Source organism: Sarcophilus harrisii, chromosome 1 (genome assembly GCF_902635505.1).
Source record: "Sarcophilus harrisii chromosome 1, mSarHar1.11, whole genome shotgun sequence".
Lineage (NCBI taxonomy): Eukaryota > Metazoa > Chordata > Mammalia > Dasyuromorphia > Dasyuridae > Sarcophilus > Sarcophilus harrisii.
This window is the reverse complement of record NC_045426.1, coordinates 116,980,517-117,001,194: the sequence shown is the minus strand read 5'-3', so window position 1 is coordinate 117,001,194 and position 20,678 is coordinate 116,980,517. Positions and strand designations below refer to the sequence as shown.

The window sequence follows — 20,678 nt, the reverse complement described above, 5'->3', positions numbered from 1 at the left end:
AAGAGATGACCCTTCTAGTGAAGGAAGGAAGGAAGACAAACATTTATAAAGGACCTTCAGTATGCCAGGTTCTAAGCAATTTGCAAATGTTACCTTATTTGAACCTCACAGCCGCCTTTGGTGTAGGTGCTATTGAAGAAACTGAGTCTCAAAGACTTTAAGTGACTTGCCTAAGGTCGTATAGCTAGTAAGTGTCTGAGGGAGGATTTGAATTCCCAGATCTTATGATTCCAAGGCTCATACACCATCCACTGTGCTGTGTCCTATCCATCTCTCCAACTTTATCTTCCATTATTTTTCTATATGAATCCTTCACTCTAGCCAAATTCATCAGTTCACTGTTCCCTTAACTTGATGTTTGTATGCTGAAATTCCTATTCTCTTTATTTAAAATGCCTCCAGCTCTCTATTCTTCTACTTGTTGAAATCTTGCTTTCTGGCTCCTCTCAAATACCCTTTTTACTGCCCTAACCAGTCAGCCCTTAGTAAGCACTTCCTTCTATAAATTTCAGTGACTTGTCTATACCATTCATTTTGGTCACTCTAAATGATAGAATTAAAAAAGAAAAGCAAAAGTAATCTTTTCCCTTAAGCATTTTCTAATAAGGGAAACAACATGTTAATAACTAGGTACGTACAATAAATGTACAAAGTAGAAGGAATATGAGAGAAGATACTGTTGAATGGGGGAAACAGAAAAAGATCTTCTGTTGAATATAGTATTGAGCTGAAGCTTGAAGGAAGCCAGGTATATCAAGAGCTAGAAATGAGGGGGCAGACTATATTTAATAATGAGAATATGCTATCCTTTTTTTTTATATATCTCCATCTGTTATATATATGTGTGTGTGTGTGTGTGTGTGTGTGTGTGTGTGTGTGCGCGCATGTATATAGATAGATGCATAGATATAGTTATACAGATATACACACATACGTAATTTCTCTTTAGATTATTAGCTTCTTGCAACCAGGGTCTATGTTTTATTCTATTATTCATGGGTCCTAGCATAATGTTCACCTTACTTGTAATAGGTTTTTAATAAATGTTTGCTGCTGATGAATCGGCTTTTTATAATTGGATGGATACTAAATCTTTTTTATACACTATAACTAAAAATTACAGATATAGTACACTTCCATGGTTCTAATAACAGATCTAAAAAGAATTGGCAAACACTGTAAAGAAGGCAAATGTTTACCATCTAGAAATAAATATAGTATAATTTTAAGTGTTAAATAGTCCAAAATAGATAATGAAACATAATCAAAATTTGTTGGCCTCTGTAGAATCTTACTCTTTTAAATAAATTGGTGATTATCAGGAAAAAATATTGTTACCTTTATCCATTATGAAGTATCTTAAAAAGTTATGCAAAACTAAAAATATATTAATCGCAATATAATTTTTCTTTCTGTTGCTTTTAATTTTAATAAGGGAGTAAAATTCAACTCTTCAGGGATTAATCTTAATCTTACCTTCCATTTTGTCATATTAACTGTCTTTGATCTGTGTTAGCATGCATTTTCTCTTATAATAAGGAATTCCTGAGGTTCCTTTTTTTTCCTAGACAAACTTTCATTTTCATGCAGATTGAATGAATTTTTTTCATTGTTTACTTTTGCAACTATAAAATGTAGGTCTTAGAAATAAAGTGTTACTCCTACAAGTAAAAAATAAATTCATTGTGAATTGCTTGCCTTTTGACAGCACGTTCTATTATCTTAATATTTCAAATAGCAAAGAAATGTCTTTGGGCAAGAAAATATACAATAAAGTTGTTCTTTTACTATATTTATCTATCTATATCTATTTATTTATTCATTTATCTGTTTATTTTTATTTTTTGCTGAGACAATTGGAATTAAGTGACTTGCCCAGGGTCACACAGCCAGGAAGTGTTAAGTGTCTGAAGTCGGATTTGAACTCAGGTCCTCCTGACTTCAGGGCTGGTGCTCTGTCTACTTCACCAACTAGCTGCCCTGCTTATTGTTAATTTTTCTCCAGATTCAGTATAGCTTTTGAGAGTTAAGGAATGAAACAAAACTTTGTAGAGTATTTTGAAGTGGTTCTGATAAAATCAACAAACTTTTAAAAACATTTTAAAAGCTTTCTTTAAATTTCTGGTATAGGTATATTCAACAAGTTGGGGCTAATTAAAAGAAGGAAAAGTAGATTGTGTCTTAGGTTCATAGTGGAAATACTAAAGAGATGGAATGAAATAAATTAGCTTCCTGTTGCCTGGGATTTGTATAGCTAAAAAATAAAAGGTAAAGAGAATATGTAGGGTGCATTTGATGTTAGATGTTTTATAAAATTAAGGAAAATTGAAATATTGTTACTTTGTGATTTGAGGTTTTGAAAGCCTCAAAGAATGCTGAGACTTTGATTTCTCCTTTTCTCATTAGTGTCTCTGTATTTTGTTCCGTTATTTTGGTTGTGTGTCACTCTTTGTGAATCTGTTTGAGTTTTGTTTTTTTGTTTTTGTAGAGATACTGAAGAAGTTTATCATATTCTTTACAGATAAGAAAACTGAGGCAAACAGGGTTAGGTGACTTGCCCAGGATCACACAGCTCATAATGGCTGACTTTAGGCCTGGCACACTATCTCCATTGTAACACTTAGTTGCCCCTCCCCTCTGTTTTTAGGTGCGTCATTTGTATTGTCTTTTTTTTCCCTAAGTAGGAGGGAGAAAAATGAGATAGAATATAGATAGATATTATTCATATCTATATGTACTTATTCCATACAAAATTTCTTTTTTTAGTATTTTGTTGAGAAAAGTGGAACATATTACTTGATTTTAAGAAAGATATCACATTTGATATATTAACAATATAAAGTTGGAAGAGCATTAGAAAAGTTGGTAACTGAATTCAAATCTCCCATGTAGTCACTCACATGCTCTTAAAGTAAATTCGTTTCAATTAAATGAGTATTTGTTTAATGATTTTTAGAGTTGAGCACAGAAGTTATCCAAGTTTGGATAGGAGGGTCATTCCATTTAAGGGAGAACTTAATAAGCAAAGGTATTATGATGGTGAGGTTGGGAAGTAAGGAGTTTGCAAATGTGAAACATTGGATTTATGAAGAAAAATACTCTGAGGGTGGCAATCAATGGTTGAAATAAATAAAATTCAGAAATAAAAACTTATTGATTGAATGTTATCTGCAAGACATCAGGCAATGAATTGAGGATACAGTGTATAAGACTTGGCCTTTGACTCTGGGGATCCTTTATTATGGTTGAAGAGATTAAGTATTAAGCAATAAAATTTAAAATTTAGCTCTTCTAAGAATCAAGCTTTATCTTACCTACATATCATTCATTTCCCATTTATAGAATTCTTACTTGAGTTAGCAAGAGAATATTTTAGCCATATTGTTAATTCTTGATATTAAAATGCTTGGGGCATATTTTGTTCAAATCACTTTGATTACTTTACCTCCATCTGAAGGATCTAAAAGATGTATTACCACTTCCTAGACAGTATTGTATTGAACAATTCACAAATCGCCCACAAAATAATGTAAATAGATTTTAAAGTTCTTGGGCATGTGTACTTTAAAGAGACTATTGATTGACAAATTGAACATCTTTGAAAGGTGATTGTTTAATACAAATTAATTTATTTAGATTCATTAGTGTTACAGGGCTATAGATAAGATAGATCTGAAGATGGAAGGGATCCTACAGATCATCTAAGTCCAACCTTCTCATTTTTATAAGTAACTTAAAATTGAAATTCATAGAATTGGAATGACTTGTCCAAGTTCCCTAAGGTAAGAAAAAGTGGCAAATGTGGTATTCTAGTCAGGTTCTTATACTCCAAATCCAGCACTTTTCCCCATAGAGACATATATCATGTCTCTAGTATATATTTTTTAAATGATTGATACATTTCATTTTGACATAGTCACTTCCCAATATAAAGCCTTTCAATTAAAAACTCTTGTTAGCAAAACTGTAGTGAAGTAATTTAGTCAGTGGTATTATAATTTTCTATTTTCATTGTTTACTATTAACAAATATATATATTTTTACTTTAGTAATAAAAAAAATTGTCCATTGCATTTGACATAATATTATTGTCAGTGGATATATTTTTTGGTTCTGTTTTTTCTATACCAGTTCCCATATTTCTCTGAATCTGTTCCTTTTTATATAGTCCTGTACCTGTATGAATGTGCTGCTGATTCAGCTAATTTCCAGGTGCTACAACTGTTTGTTTCTAACTTCTTTCCATATTAAATAATGCTGCTAGGAAGAATACAAAACTATAACTTGGCCCCTTCTTTCCTTTTTAGCCTTTTTATATCTTACTCTCCTTCATACACACTGGCCTACTTGCACTGTTTCGAATATGACACTCAATTTTCCATCTCTGTGCTCTTGCACTGACTGTTCTCCTTCTCTGGAATGCTCTTTCCCCTCATAAATGCCTTTTTAAATTTTTGTTTTCCTATAACGATGGTGATGAAAGCTACAATTTATTTAGCACTTTAAGGTTTGCAAAGTGCTTTGTAAATATTATCTCATTTTATTCTCATAGAAATATCCTGGAAGGTGGATGCTATTATTACCTCTATTTTACAGATGAGGAAATTGAAGCAGACAGGTTAAGTGACTTACCCAGGGCCACATAGCTTATGTGTGCAAAGTAATTCTCAAAGTCCAAAGAAATAAGTCTTTGACCAAAAACACTTCAAAAGTGAAAAAGAACAATGAATAGGTATGGGAAATCTCTTGACTCAACAAAAATTTTAAAATTGATTACTGTTTATAATAAAAGATTATATAAAAGTGAATTAAATCACCCAGGAACATCTTAGTTTAGGGGAATTGAAGATGATGGTATTATTCTTGATAATATGGAAATTTTTTATTGTAAACTCAACTTAAAAGCAGAGAATATAATATATAGTCTAGAATGTCTTAAAGCACCAAGTGTTTTAAGGGAATAATTAGAATGTAGTCATAGTGATGTGATTTGGAGGAAATTAATAAGGCTCTTTTGCCCTTAAATATCTCCTTCAAACAATTTATTAATGCTGCAATTCGTCTCCAGATTTATTAATATTAAATTCCCATAGGAGAGGTTGGAACAATGACGTCAGTGAATGTAACAGCAAATTTACTTTATTAGGTTTCTGAGAGCAGGACTGTTGAGAGAATGTGAATCCATTTTGATCATGGAACAGGGAGAGGAGTGTGGGCACTTAAATACAAGAAGAGTAGTTAGGCAGATATCTCTAAAAGTAGAAAGATGGCTCAGAGAAGACAGAACTAGAAATGAAAGAAAAGACCATTGTATTTTACCATAATGTATAGGTGGTGCTATATGTGCATAATAATTATCTTCTCCAGATTCCCCCATTTTAATTGAAGATTAGAGTGCTCTGTATGTTTTATGACATTTTTAGACTATAGCTTTTATGTTAAATCACTTCTGGGATTGGTCTTCTTTTGATATTCTAGCTATTGTAAAATCTTGTGTATTCTGCAACTTCTTTCATTGTAGTAGTATTCATGACCCTTGGCTTGGCCTTATGGCTCTAAGATTATAATTTTTATTTTTAGATGTAATGCAATATTTTGGTTTTCACATATTTTAGATGCAGAGCCCAGAAGTAAGTTCATATCATAATAGAAGTTCAGCCCTAGAAGCTTGTATTTTATCTGAAAGCTAATAGGATATATACTGATGATTTGGGGCAGAGGTATGTGATGTCAGTAAATTTGTGCATTAGAACTGTATTTTAGCAGCTAATGAAGGATGGACTAGAGAAGGGATACAGGAACTAAGGTTGCTGAACTTGGATAGGAGAATTATAAAGGATCTTCACTCGAAGTCAATGTTTGGCATTTGTGTGAAAGAGGTATTAGAATTATTCAATATGGTTCCAGAGAACAAAACTAGGACCAGTGGTGTAGAAGTTAGAAAGAAGTAAATTTGATTTTGGTATAAGGAAAAATGTCTTAAAAGTTTAGAGCTATCCAGAAATGAAATGGACTGTCTGACTGTCTTAGAACATAATACTTTCCTCTTATTAGAGGTTTTTGAGCAAAGGCTGGGTAAAACTATTTATTGAGAATATAGGAGATGGACTATGATTTCAGATGTGGTTTAAATTTGATGTCTCCTTTTCAGTTCTGAAATGATGTGATTGGGAGTTTTTCAGATATCAATTTGTGAATTAGAAATATTAAGCCAGTATAATAAAATGTTCTTTTTAATGGTAAGAGAAAAAAAAATCCATCATGCAGAGAAGTAGAGGGAAGATCTAGAGAAGAGTTGAAAGGTAAGTGTGTAGGTCTCCTTAGAAAATTGGATTTAATTGTATCAAAAATTTTTGTGCTAATTTTTCTAATTAAATAGAATGAACCAAATGTTATTTGTTCTTTGCTTTCGTGACCCAAATGGGGTCACAAAGAGTTAAACATGACCGAACAACTGAAATTAGTAAATAAGTTGTCACCATAAGAATTCAGACACTGAGAAGCAAAGTCCATGTACCAAAGATGTAAATAAAGGGCTCCTATACTAAATAAAAGACTGGCCTAAAAGACCCTTCTAATACTAAGATATTATTCTATTTATTGACTAATGACTACTTTAAACTACATTATTATTCATCCTTTGTTTTTGAAGAGGACCAGTTACATTTTGGGATGATGTCTTGACTCTGAGGATAAATTGGATTTAAGTCATCAACCTCTCACTCTCTCTCTTTTAGTCATCAAACTCTAGTGATAAGAAAAAAGTCAGGATGACTTGTCATGTTGTGGGATGCATTGGATGACTTCTGTTTCTTTGATGTTTGACCAAGCTCTGAGTGTATACTTCAGCTTCAAGGCCTTCATTGGAACAAACTGTTCTCATCCACCTGTTCCAACTGGGGAAGTCTTCATATGGATTGGAGTAGACATCTACTAACTCCCCAGTCAGCTTGTCTGTAAAGATGTTTTTTCCAGAGGATGGCTGTTGTAAGTGCTACAATGTTTTGAGCCACAGATAAAGAATGGACCGTGAGCAAAGGTGGATACCAAAGGTTAATGACCAGCCCTGAAAAGAGCTCAGCAAGCCCTCATACCAGAAGTTCTAGTCTTCCCTGAACTCCCCATATACTTGAAACCTGTGTGCTTACTTTGAGCTACACTATATACACTTAAAAGTAATCCACATACTTTCTTTGTTCTTAAAGAGTATCACATAGAAATTCTATATTCCATGGAAAAATAATATAATGTATATAACTAATTTTTATAAAGATTTTCACTAACACAAATAACTAATATAAATCTTTTAAAATTTAGTTTTTGTTATCATTTGGTTTTACTTCACAGTTTTTTGTTTTTTTGTGGGAAGAGTTATCAATAAGAATGTGGGGGTGAGGAGTAAAGAGTATCAGAAAATGATTTATGCAAGAAGAATGAACAAGACATTTAAAAAATAAAATGTAGCAAGAAAAGTTTAAATTGTTTATACTTTTTTCACTCAGAAATTCCACTCAGACATAGGTAGATTATTAAAAAAACTACCTATCAAAATGTTAATAGTATATTACTTTTAATAACAAAAAACTGGAAACAATACCATCCAACAATTTGTTAATTACTGAACAAATTATAATACTAAAATATAATGGAATATTAATATACATAAGGTCAAATTGGAAAGGCAACATTATTTTCTTTGTAAAAAAAATTTTTTCCCCCTTTCTAATTTTTTTATCTGTTTATGCATGTACATTAATTTTTTAAATACACATTTCTTTATGAAGCATGTTGGGAGAGAAAATCAGAACAACAGGGAAAACAAAAAAAAAAGAAAACAGAAGGAAAAAATGAATTTATTTTACTGAATTAATTTTTCTCTTTTATTTTTTATCATGGAAGGTGACTTTCTGGGAAGAACATAGTGGAAAATGTAGGTGATGTGGAAACAAAAGCTATCAATGAAATTTATTTAGGAAAAAAGCCAATATCATATAATCAATGTTGAATTGCCTTCTTCGTTCCTTTTTCATTTTTTATTACAAAACAAAACACATCCCTGAAGAAAGATGAAAGGTATATTTGGAAATGAAAGAGATATAAAAATAAAATGTCAATAAAAAAATTTAAAGGACATATCATTTCTCCTTTCTCTTAACATTCATAACCTAATGATATTATAGAGAAGATGTACTGTAAGAGTGTTTATCTTAGTATTAGTTAATAAATATTTATAGACCAATAAGTTCTGGAGAGGCAGCAGTCTAGTGGCAGAGATAATATACAAACAATAAATAACAATATGTATATACAAGATAAATTGAAAATAATCAATAGAGGGAAGGCACTTGGTGTCTTGCATCAATATATTTAAAAGGAAATAAAATTAAAATAGAAAATTAGCATGCTAATTCTATATTAGTGCATAATGACATATTTCCAGTTCTCATTCTAAATAAAGGGAAATAAATTGATGTTTGTAATTTAGAATATACTTTATAGATAGGAAACTTCAGAAACACACATGCTAATGCCTCATACTGGCACTGAATTCTCCAAGACTATGCGAGCAGAGAGCAAGCTGTCTGGAATATTCTTTTGAGGCTGGAAAGTATTTGAATACAGGTTCAGCCATGGACTATCTGCTATCTGAACATCAGTTTAACTCAGAACCATGAATCGGGCAAGTGGCAAAAAAAAATATTTTTCCTAACATTAAACCCAAATGTGCCTCTTTGAAACTTGTATCTATTGTTCCTGGTTCTGCCTTCTGGGGCCAAAAAGAATAAGTTTAATTACATGCGATAGTCCTTGAAATACTTGGACATAGTTCATCCACACCTGAATCTTCTCCAGATTAAATATTCTCAGCTCCTTCACCTGGTTCCTGTGATATAAACTCAAAACTCTTTTTGGCTGCCCATTTATAGAAATGACTCCAGCTAATCAATGTCCTTTATAAAACATGATCTTCATAACTAAATGTAAAATTCCATGTAAAACAGGTTATCTCCTTATTTCTAGAATTTACGACTTTTAAATTCAGTACAAGACTGCATTATCATCTTTGTTTTCATTGTTGACTTCAATTAAACTTAGTCTAGTCAAACTGCCAGGTATTTTTCAAATTCCTTTCTAACTATGAGTCCTCTTTTCTGTATTTGTGAAGATGATTTTTTGAATTCTTAATTTGTCTCATTTCATCTATTAGGATCAGCCCACTGTTCTAATCTGTCAAGATCTTTTTTGGATCCTGCCATCCTTTTTATAGGATACTTTTATATAGTTGACAAACAATAAACACAAATAATTGTGTAATGGTAAGGATGTTGTCTACTATGGAATATCACTTGTTTATTTTCTTTGAATACCATCGATATATTCTTTATGTATATGCAGATTAGCAGTTTTCAGACTTTTTGATCTCATAATCCCTTTATGTTTAAAATAAGTGAATACCAATAGATATAAACAAAAGTTTTTTGAGGACTTCCCCAAATTTTTGTTTATATCTATTGATATTTACTATTTTATAAACAAAAATTTAATTTAAAAAAATAGCTCATTTAAAAAAGTAACGCCCATTATGTTAACATAAATGATATTTCAATGAAAAATAATGCTATTTTTCCAAAACAAAAAATGAGTCAAAAGAATGTTATTTTTATATATTTTTGCAAATCTCTTATATCTAGCCTATTAATAAATGGTAACTGGATTCTAATATTTGCTTCTATAATCTGTTCCAGTATGTTGGTATGGTTAAGATACATGAAGAAAATATGGTTTCTCAAAAATAAGTACTTGGAAAAGAGAGGAGTATTATAAGAGACAAAAAGGTTTAGTATTATGAAAAGTTTTGATCTTGAGGACTCCTTGAAAAGAGTCACAGACTCCCTAAAAAGTCTCAAGAATCCACAGAAATCCAAAAACCACACTTTGAGAAATTCTGATATAGATAGATAATTGTCATTTAAAATGTATATGTGGGAAAGTAGACATGTTGGTTAGTGGTAGATGATATTGAAATGAATGAGCACTGAGGTATTTTTTTTCTTTCTTTTTTTTCCATGCCTTTGGTTTCTCTTCCTCCCTCAGAAAAGCTGGAGAATTTCTCTCTAAAGGTCCACAGAATTTTGTCAACTTTTGGATGCAATTGGTCTTGATGAAGCACCAGGTTGGGAGGGCTGGTCAGAATGGGAAAAACTCACAAAGGTATTCTCATAGCCCAGAGGAGCTTTTATTTTGTGAAAGCACAGAGTCTTGGTCCAGTGGGTCAAGCACTTAAGTGTGGATGTGGGATGTTATTTATGATTTGGAAACTGGGAAGGAAAAGAGACGTAAAGGTCAAGGATTAGAGAGTCAGGGAGAATGCTGGTCAACTCTAAACTCAGCAAGTTCGTGATGGGAATCCAGGAACAATGGTATGCTAATGGATGATACTGAGGGTATCTCTGTCACAAAAGTTACTATTTGACAAATGTATGCTCTAATGTGCCTCCTCAGGAGTAGGGAAGGCCCTTAACCACAGGGTCTTCTGATTGGTGGGAAGTTTGATAATGGGAGCTAACTATAACTCTCTTTCTTGAACCAAGAAGTATTCATTGTTTAGGTTCAGATGCAAGATAGCAGTCCAGAGTTTTGGAAGACAAGTGAGATATCCCCAAAGGATAGCTTAGTGGAATGAAGATATCAGACACTATTTTCTTTCCTTCCTACTCATTCTCTAAGATTTTACCACATCACTTCCTATAGCTACATTCCTAAGGTGATTACATAATTTCCAAGGCCTGGGATTTTTTTCAAAAAGTTTTGGGGTCTCTTCTGCTATTGTGGTTTCTACTGCATTCTCAAGGACATACCAAATCATTCTCATCCAGTTGCTTTTTCCAGTGTGTAGATGCTTACAAAATACTTGTTGAATTGAATTAGAACCTTATCTCCTTTCATATCACTTGAGAATTAATCTCTTAATGCCCTTATAGAAAATTTCCAATCTTTTCTATAATAGCTCTCTTAGCTAAATTACTGTGGTTAACTATCTAATTGGGAGGTATAAAATGTGACTAAAATTAAATTCACTCACTCTATTTTCCCTTGCTACTAATTTCCAGGTATATCCCTGCACTGTATGCTATCTGGTCCAAGATTTATGGGGTATTAAGGGAGAACTAGAACTTCTGATGTGAGAAATTGCTGAGCTCTTTTCAGAGCTAGTCATTAAGCTTTGGTGTCCACCTTTACCCTGTGTTCACTTTTTACTTGTGAATCCACGAAACTGTAGCATTTGCAACAGCTGTCCTCTAGAAAAACCATCTCTGAAGACAGGCTAAACTAGGATGAGAGTAGTAACTGACAAGCTCCAACCTCATTAGAATGTTAGTAGATGTCTACCCCAACCATATGAAGACGTCCCCAGAGGTGGATGAGAACAGTTTGTTCCAGTGGCCATGAAAGCCATGAAGCTGAAGTGCATTATGGAACACTCAGAGCTTGGTCAAACATCAAAGATACTGAAATCATCCAATGCATCTCAGACCATGACCAGTTTTCCTGACTTTTCTTATCACTGGAGTTTGATGACTAGAAGAGAGAGAGTGAGGTTGATGACTTTGTGCAACTATGCCTCAATTAAATCCAATTTATCTTCGAGTCGAGGCATCACTCCACAATGTAACTTGTTCTCTTCAAAAACAAAGGATGAACAACAATAAAAGTAATGAGTCAATTAATAGAATGTTTTAGTATTAGAAAGGTCTTCTAGGCCAATTTTTTAATTTAGTATAAAAGCCCTTTATTTATATCTTTGGTACATGGACTTTGCTTCTCAATGTCTGAATTCCTATGGCCACAATTTACTTATCAATTTCAATTCAGTTATTTTCAGTTTTTTTTATATATATATATATATACACATACATACACACACACACACACACACATATATATATATATATATATATATATATATAGTTATATTAACTGTTCATGACCCCAGATGGCAAATATACTGGAGTGGTTTGCCATTTCTTTTTCCAGCTCATTTTGCACATGAGGAAACTGAGGCAAATAAGATTAAGGGATTTTCCTAGGGTCACACACCTAGAAAGTGCCTGAGGCCAGATGTGAATTCAGGAAAATGAGTCTTCCTGATTCTAAGCTTGGCATTCTAACCATCATGTAACTTTCCCTACTTACAGGTAAGCATTGTATATAATAGTATGATGACATCTCAAATTCTATATGTCCAAAAGAGAACTCGTTTTTATTCTAAAACTCAACTCTTCTAAATTTACCTGTTGGCCTTGAGAACACTACCATCCTCACAGTCATCTAGGTTTGCAACTTTGCTGTTATCCTGACTCGGTCACCTACAGATACAATCAATGCCTAATCTCATCATTTCTTCCCTCTTCTTCATTTTCTGATAACTTTTCTTCTTCTACTATCCTAAATCTGACCCTTATCACTTCTTTCATTTCATTTCATGGTCTCCTAATTGGTATCCTTACCTCATATCTTTCCACATTCCAATTCATTTTCCATACAGGTACCAAAATTGTTTTCTCAAAGCACAGCTTTGATCACGTCACTTTCACTTCAGTGTCCCCATTATCTTTAAAATCATATATAAGCTTCTCTGTTTGGCATTTGCAACCAAGCTCCAACTCACTTTGTTTTTTAACCTTATTTAATTATATTATTCTTCTTTGTGTTAACTTGGCCTCTTTACTGTTCCTCTTACATGGCACATCATCTCTTTTCTTCATGCTTTGCATTGTCTGTTTTTTCATGTATGAAATTTAATCCTTCCTCATTGAAATATATTAGAATTCCTAGCTTTTTTCAAAGCTCAGTTCAAGTGCCACTTGCTAAAGGAAGTCTTTTTTGATGTCAAATACTTGTGCCTTCCTCCAAAAATTATCTTTAGTACATTTTGCGTGAATATGTTTTTATATGTTTCTATATATTTATGTTTATGTATTCCCCAGTTTCTAATCCTGCCCTGCATATTTTTCAGAGTCTTTAATTGAATTTTGTGGACATAGATAGATCAGCCTCATTCATACATTTTGTTGACTATTGTTGATGTCTGGAAATCCTATCAAAATGATGTTTTATACATTCCACTTGGCTTTTTATCTTTATTTTAAATGAACACAGTCACAAACATTTTCAGTTTATCTCTTATTTTAAAAATAACTGTTTCCCTTTTTCACTTCCATTTTCCTGTCTGCTTTTTTTCTTGGGATAATAAATCCCCTCTCCCTTTGTCCTGTTGACTTAAAACGCTTTCTCTCTAGTACCCAATGTGTAGATAATCAAGAACCATTACATTTAAAATGTGTTTGGGCCATAGGGGAAAAAAGCTTTTAGTTTATTATCAAAGTTGGCATTAAATATTAAATAATTTGATACATCCTGAGTAAGCAGATTAGACCAGAGCTGGAAGAGATCTTTAACATTATCTAACTGTACGCTTACAATTCTGTATAGTAATGAAGTAACAAATTTCAGTTTCACCTAGTGTGCTAGATATAAAACAGGCTGGCTGTTTGGATTCAGAAAGATAATGTAGCCTTGTATTCTTTTCTTTACTCCTTTTAAAAATTAAGTCTTGGATTCATTGTTGGCATTTGATCCCCCTTTTAAGTGGTGAACATTTGGCCTGAGTGAATGGAATTCAGAAAGCTTTTGTATGTTAATGTCATCACTGTAGATACTTTACAGTATTAATTTACTTTTCCCTTCCTTATAAAATTAAAGAAGAGTACTAAAAATTTAAATAGTTGCCAAACAGTATATTAGCAACTGATATATGTTCTAAATGACTTTTATTTTTATATAGATAGTGTAATCATTAAAACCATATAAACATTGATAAATTAGAAAGGAACCTTTTCCCTAGAGTGATATTCCCCATATTGCCCATTTTTAATTTTGTTCTTATACTCCTACTTTCAGTGTGTGAAATACTTTTTAAAAAGGAATGAGGTTTGTGATACACTTCTTACTTCCCCCACAAAAGGCCTCTTTTGCTGAGAAGTTAAGTGTGTTTCCTGTCATTCCTTTAAATGAAAAACAGGAAGCTAATACTGGAAAAGAATTTGGAACCCTGAATTGTTTTGCTTTTTTCTTTTAGTCATGCCTATTTAGCATTAAAATGATAGGAATTTTGAAATGGCATAAAGTATCTTAATACTTTTATACTTTTGTCATTTCCCTAGATAATGTGACAAATATTTAGGGTTCGAAACTTAAATTTAGGAAGATCTGATATTTTCTGTTTCATATTTGTGTAGGTATTGATTGGTTTGTTCAAGACTATGTAATCATATGTTATGACCAGTTAAATAGAACAAGATTGTTATTTTGGGCTTAAGTTTACAGATTTAATGTTTAAGCACATCTTTCAAATATTTTAACTTGAAAAAGTAAGTTACTTTTTACTTTAATCTTGGTGATAAAAATTTGGTTCCATTTCTCCTCTGCATGCCAAGAGTTGTGGTATTACATTTGTTCCTTTGCTTTGGTATTACATTTGTTCTCTTCAGTGGTAGAACATTTGTATGTATTCTAGACTTAACTCTATTTAACATTAAAGTGGAAAAAAGTGCCTAGAATTATTTTTCTTTCTGTTTTCCAAAATATCAATAATAATTCTTGTCATTCTTAATTTAAAAATAATACTTTTTTGTTCAACAGATTGTCATTTAATTAGTGTTTGAAAGCCAATGATGGCATAGTACACAGATGGGTTTTTAACTTGAAGTCTGTAAACTAGATGTTTTAAAAAGATTTTGATAATTATTTAAATATAATAAGTTTTCTTTGTAATACTACATATATAAAAGCATTATTCTGTGAGAGGATCTATAGACTTCACAAGACTACTAAAAGGATCTCCTAATTCAGAACAGTTAAGAACTGTTGATAGCAGTTGGCCTTAGAATTGGAAAAGCCTGGGTTCCCTCTCAGTAAAAATGGCCAACTCTATTCTGTATTGGGAATTGTTAATCTTTTTGTGTGAAAGACCCCTTTGCCAATCTAGTAAAAAATTGTGGACTCCTTAGAACAGAGCCCTTAAATAATTAAATGCTAAATTTCAGTTAGAGGTTAATAGAAATAAAGATGCATTTTAACTTATTCAGGTTTATGGAACCTCTGAAATGGACCCCAGGTTAAGAACTCCTGCTCTATACTGTCTATACTGCAGGGGTCCTCAAACTATGGCCCATGGGCCAGATGCAGCAGCTGAGGATGATTATCCCCCTCACCCAGACTATGAAGTTTATTTAAAGGCCCACAAAACAAAGTTTTTGTTTTTACTATAGTCTGGCCCTCCAACAGTTTGAGGGACAGTGAATTGACCCCCTATTTTAAAAGTTTGAGGACCCCCTGGATAGGCTGCAAATGAGCTATAAATCTATACCTATAGAGGGAGTTGCTGTAGTTTTCCATAGTTCATCAGGATAAGAAACAAATGTTAAGAAAAATAGTATTCAGAGAATAACATCCAGTAAATTTAACATTTTATAGCTTATTAAATGCATATTCATTAATCTCTTAGAATGTTTATATAACATATTACTTTTTAAAAGTACAGATTGTACTATATATATGTAATTCTCTTTTTATTGCTGGTTTCAAAAAAGCAAAGGTATGTTTTCTTGAGCAAAAATTTAGCACCATTTAGCACCATAAGCAATGCATTAGGCACCACCTAAGTTCTGATAAGTTGATAGCTTTTTTAGAAATAGATTTCATTGCTACCTTTTGTTTTTATATAAACTATTTCTCAGTGTATCCTTTCTTCCTTTTATTCCCTCCCAGAAAGCCATCTGTTAGGAGGATAGCCATCCTTTATATAAAAAATTTTAAAAAAAAGAAAAGAAACCTATTAAAGCAAATTAAACAACATAAGGAAAAAGTCTTCCATTGTAGTGTTTCATATCCAAAGTCTCTCATCTTTCCAAAGAAAGAGAAGGCTCATGTTCTTTGCGGCCAAGCTTCATCATCATAATTTCACAGCATTTAGTTTCTGTTATTTTATTGTTGTTGCTGTGTGATTATTTATATTATTTTCTTAGTTCTGCTTACTTCACTTTGCATCATTCCATATAATTCTTTCTAAACTTTTCTGTATTCATTATTCATCATTTCTAAATATTACATCATATTAATATACAACAACTTATTTAACCATTTCCCTGTTTGATGAGAATCTACTTTATTTTTGGTTATTTATTAGTACAAAAAAGTGCTATCACTTTTTGGCAAACTTGAGGTTTTTCTTTTTTATCACTGACTCCCTTGGAAAGAGAGACGGAGGGAGGGAGGGAAAGAGTATTGCTTCTTTGTTAAGTGTGAATGGAACCTCAAAGTTCTTCTGATATGCCTTATTATTTTTTCTATGATTTCTTGTAGTTGGTAATAGTTTACATTTCTTTTGAAAAGTTCATCAGGATGGTATTTTTTCAAAAGGCTTATTTTTTAAGTTTGAAATTAATGAATAATAAATGAAGATAAAATTCAGAAAAATAATAGAGAACTTTATTAAAGTGATGGGGGAAAGTATTTTTATTCTATAATTAATAAAATTTATCTCTTTCAGACAGCAAATGGCTACATATTATTTTTTCATATTGCATCAGCAAGAGGAGAAAAGTACCTTTATGAGCCTATATATCCCAAGTAAGTTTTTGTTTTTCATCTTTTATTTTTTATTTATATATTATACCCTTGAAAAAAGCATTACAGTATTGCCAGTTGAAAAGTAGATACAAAGACAGCCTATTTTGAATGTATATATCAGATTCCTTTGTCAAGAAACTCCAAATTTGTTAGGCTTGTCATTTCTGTATGTGTGAGTGAAATTTAAGTTAAAATAAATTAACTATTAGCTGAGTCTTGGAAATATTTTATATATTTATATATTTTATATATTATATATTTTATATATTTATATAATATAGTGATTGTTCTTATTATGATATATCTTGTGCTTTTATTTTTTCCAGTAAAGTTTAGACAGTACTCTAATTTAAATGACTATTAAATTAAGAAAGAATACCTTATATTTTGTACCTTGTAATCAGTGTACTAAATATACATTTTAATTTGATATTACATATATGCTGTAACTTCTCATATTTTAATAAACTTTATAATTATTGTCTTTTTTTGGAAGCTACAGAGTGTAGTTGCTTAAATTTGACTTCCTTGTGAATATTAATAATTGAAATTGACTCCTTAGTTATGTTTATTAGAAAACTTGAAATTTTTTTTATGATTATTATTATTCTGATTTCTGAGTGAGAGATAGGTAAACATTTGCTGTTCTTTATGGAAGGTGAGATATGAGTTGTAAGGTAGTTTGATTTAGCGGATAGAAGGATGACCTGATTAGAGAACCCAGAAAGATCTGAATTCTAGTACTGTCTCTCCCTACACTGGAATGTAACCTTGTTACATTGTCATGTAACCTTTCTGTTACATGGAATGTAAGTCATGTGACCTTTCTGTACGCCCCTGCAAATTCTTTAAATATGTAAATTGTATTATAGTTGCTTATCTACTTTGGTAGTGGGAGTTTGCTCCTATTAAGTTCATTATATCTGTAGAATCACTTGTCTGCCTTCTTCTTTCCATACTCTACCCTATCAATGTAATAACAACTCAAGATATGTCCAAGTTACTCTATTTCGAATCTAATTTATTTACAGAGTGGAAATTATGATGTTCAAAAAATACAGGTAAATGGCATTTTCTAGTTTTTCTTATCATCAATTGCTTCTTATTTTATAATCATTTGGGAATATTTTCTAATACTTTATTTTAGTCACTAAACTAATTTTGCTTTTAAAAACTGATTGGAGAAATTGACTAAGCATGGAAGGAATTATGTTGAGAAAATTCAGAAAATTTCATTTGCAAATTATATTTAGATTTGATGGTTACTAGTCTAATGCGGGGAGTTAATGTTAGCAAATTGTTAATAATGCCAAATCTGCCACCTGCTTTTGGATAGCCAGGACCTGAGAATGTTTTTTATATTTTTAAATACAATTAAATTTCTGTTTAAAATGTAAAAACCATGCTTTTAGATGCAGTAACATTTTGATTTAATATTTTTTTAAAAATCTATTCTTAGTATTAGGGCCACACAAAAGCAGACAAAAACAGGCAAATAGCAGGAATTTGTTCTGCAGTTTCTAGGTGTGGACCTCTGATTTAGGACAAAGATTGCCCTGTGAGTAGATAGTCATTGTAATATATATTATAGAAAAAATGTAGTAGAAAAGGAAATGAAATAAAATGCTGAATTTTAAGACAACTTTTTATATGAAGATGTTGCCTATTTATGTCACAAGTTTTAATTTGTGTTTTTATAATACAACCCTCTTCTGAAACTCCAGGCCAACCTAGTACCTCTATTTATGGCTCTCGGTAACGTAGGTTGTTGTTCAGTCTATTCAGTTGTGTCCAACTCTTCATGACCCATTTGGATTTTTCTTGGTAAAGATACTGGAGTGGTTTGCCATTTTCTTTTCCAGTTTAACAGATAAGGAAACTGGGCCACCCAGGTTAAGTTACTTGTTCAGGCTCACACAGCTAGTAAGTATCTGAGATCAGATTTGAATTCAGGAAGATGAGTCTTCTGATTCTAGGCCCAGCATTTTATCCACTGCGCAACTAGCTGCTCACTTATAGAATATGTAGAACTTTGTTCATTGTAAATGGAAATAGTAGAGTTAAGAGAAGTGATGGATTGTGAGTCAGTGTTGATGTTGTGTACTCTGTAGTTAATATTGAAGTACAGAAATTACAGGAGGATACATTTGGACACAATTTAGAGGAGAATTTGCTAATTCAATTTAACATTTATTGATAGCTTTTTCATATAAAGGCATTGTGATAGACACTGGAACTACGAAGACAAAAATGAAACATTTCCTGTCTCACAGATCTTACCAGAGGTTATGTTCTACTTGGGATATATCATATATAATGATGAATAACACAAGGTAACTTGAGGAAGGAGAGCTCGAACAACTGGGGGAAACAACAAAGGATCAAAAATCTCTTAGAAAATAGTAACTGAGTGGACCCTTTAGGAAAGTTAAAGATTCTAAGAGACAGGGATGATTAGGAAGGGATGTTGAGCAACCTGTGAAAAGACACAGAACAGAAATAGGAGCTGGAATATAAAATTCAGGAATTAGCTGATAAGTCAGTTAGTTAAGGGTCCAGTAGTAAGAGTTTTATTATTAGAGTTCCCCTAGAATGGAATAGACTGTATTTAAAAGAAGCAAGGTTACTACTTTTGAGGTGATCAACAGTAGGCTATTACTCCTGGAGCTCCTAAAGTAGAGACTAGATGATCATTTGTCAAGGATGTTACAGTGTTATATAAGGATTGGAAATAGGATTATTGATGTACTTTGCAATTATATTTAATAAAAGATGCTTTTTTGTTCATAGGATCCAAAATTTAGAGCAAAAAGATAACTTAGAGGGCATTAAATCCTACACCTACTTGTTTTACAAATGAGGAAAGTGAGTATGAGAGAGATTAATAATTTAGGTTAGATCACACAGCTTCTATCAAGTATCTGTGGAAGGAGCAGAACTTAAATTTTCCTAACCCTAGGTCCAGTGTTCTTATCCATCTTACTACATAAGGATGAACATTATGCTTATGAACATATAATAATATTGATCATAAAACTTTAGAGGTAGAAGAAATCTGAGAGATTATCAATTCCAACACCCCCATTTTATAGATGAGAAAAATGAATTTGAAAGGGGTTGTGACTTCTTTGTAATCTATTATACATTGTTTAAAGGCTCTCGGTTTTATCAAAGCCAAGTTTAATCAAACTGAATAAAACATTTTTCTTTTATGCTGGCAACAAAAAAGAAGGAAAATAATTTCAGCTAGACTGTATATCAGGGTTTAGAGTAAGGAAACAAATTAATTGATTTGGGTCTTGTATCTCTCAACTCTGTGTATCCTGTCTATTAGTTTGGGCCTTATGGGGGGAAGGGGAGGGGAAACACAAAGAAGAAAAACAAAAGAGGAAGGGAAATTAGAAGTACCTATAACTTAAAAATGGAGGGGATAGCGTCAGATAGGAAATGGGTTATACAAATTGTCATGGATGAATGCAATAGATTATTATTACTGTGTTACAAAAATTGATGGATACAAATGTAGGAAAACATGGTAAAGTAGGCAGAGTCAAGAATACAGCATACAAAATGACTACAACAGTATAAACAGAAATAATATAACTAAAAAAACCTAAAACTAAATGCTACAAAAGTGTAATGACCAAGCTTGGCCCCAAAAAAGTAATATAAGATACCTCCCTTTAGTCACTCCTTGTCAGGGGATGGGGAAAACAGTGGTCCATGAATGTGAAACATTACATATATTGTCAGGATTATTTGTTTTTCTAATATATTGATCAGTTTTGCTTTTTTTAAAAAATTGTTTATAAGGAATAGCTTTCTGGGAAAGGGAGAGTAATAGAAAAGGACATTTAGTTTATTAAAAAAAAAAGTTGATGCAAATATACATTTTAAAATAGAATTAAAATGTCTCAACCAAGGAATAGGCAATTTCTCTTCCCTGACTCATATATGGAACAATTTTCTCTTGAGTCTCTTTTTCT

General features: G+C 32.0%; 1 protein-coding gene across 2 annotated transcripts in view; it reads left to right on the top strand.

The window, feature by feature from the left end:
- The window catches only part of RIC1 (RIC1 homolog, RAB6A GEF complex partner 1), a 130,582-nt gene that overhangs the window by 29,061 nt on the left and 80,843 nt on the right, over positions 1–20,678 (top strand). For both annotated transcript variants that reach the window (XM_031962014.1, XM_031962024.1), the window contains exon 3: positions 16,613–16,692. In XM_031962014.1, coding sequence (XP_031817874.1) covers positions 16,613–16,692 — 80 coding nt within the window. The remainder of the gene's footprint in view (positions 1–16,612; positions 16,693–20,678) is intronic.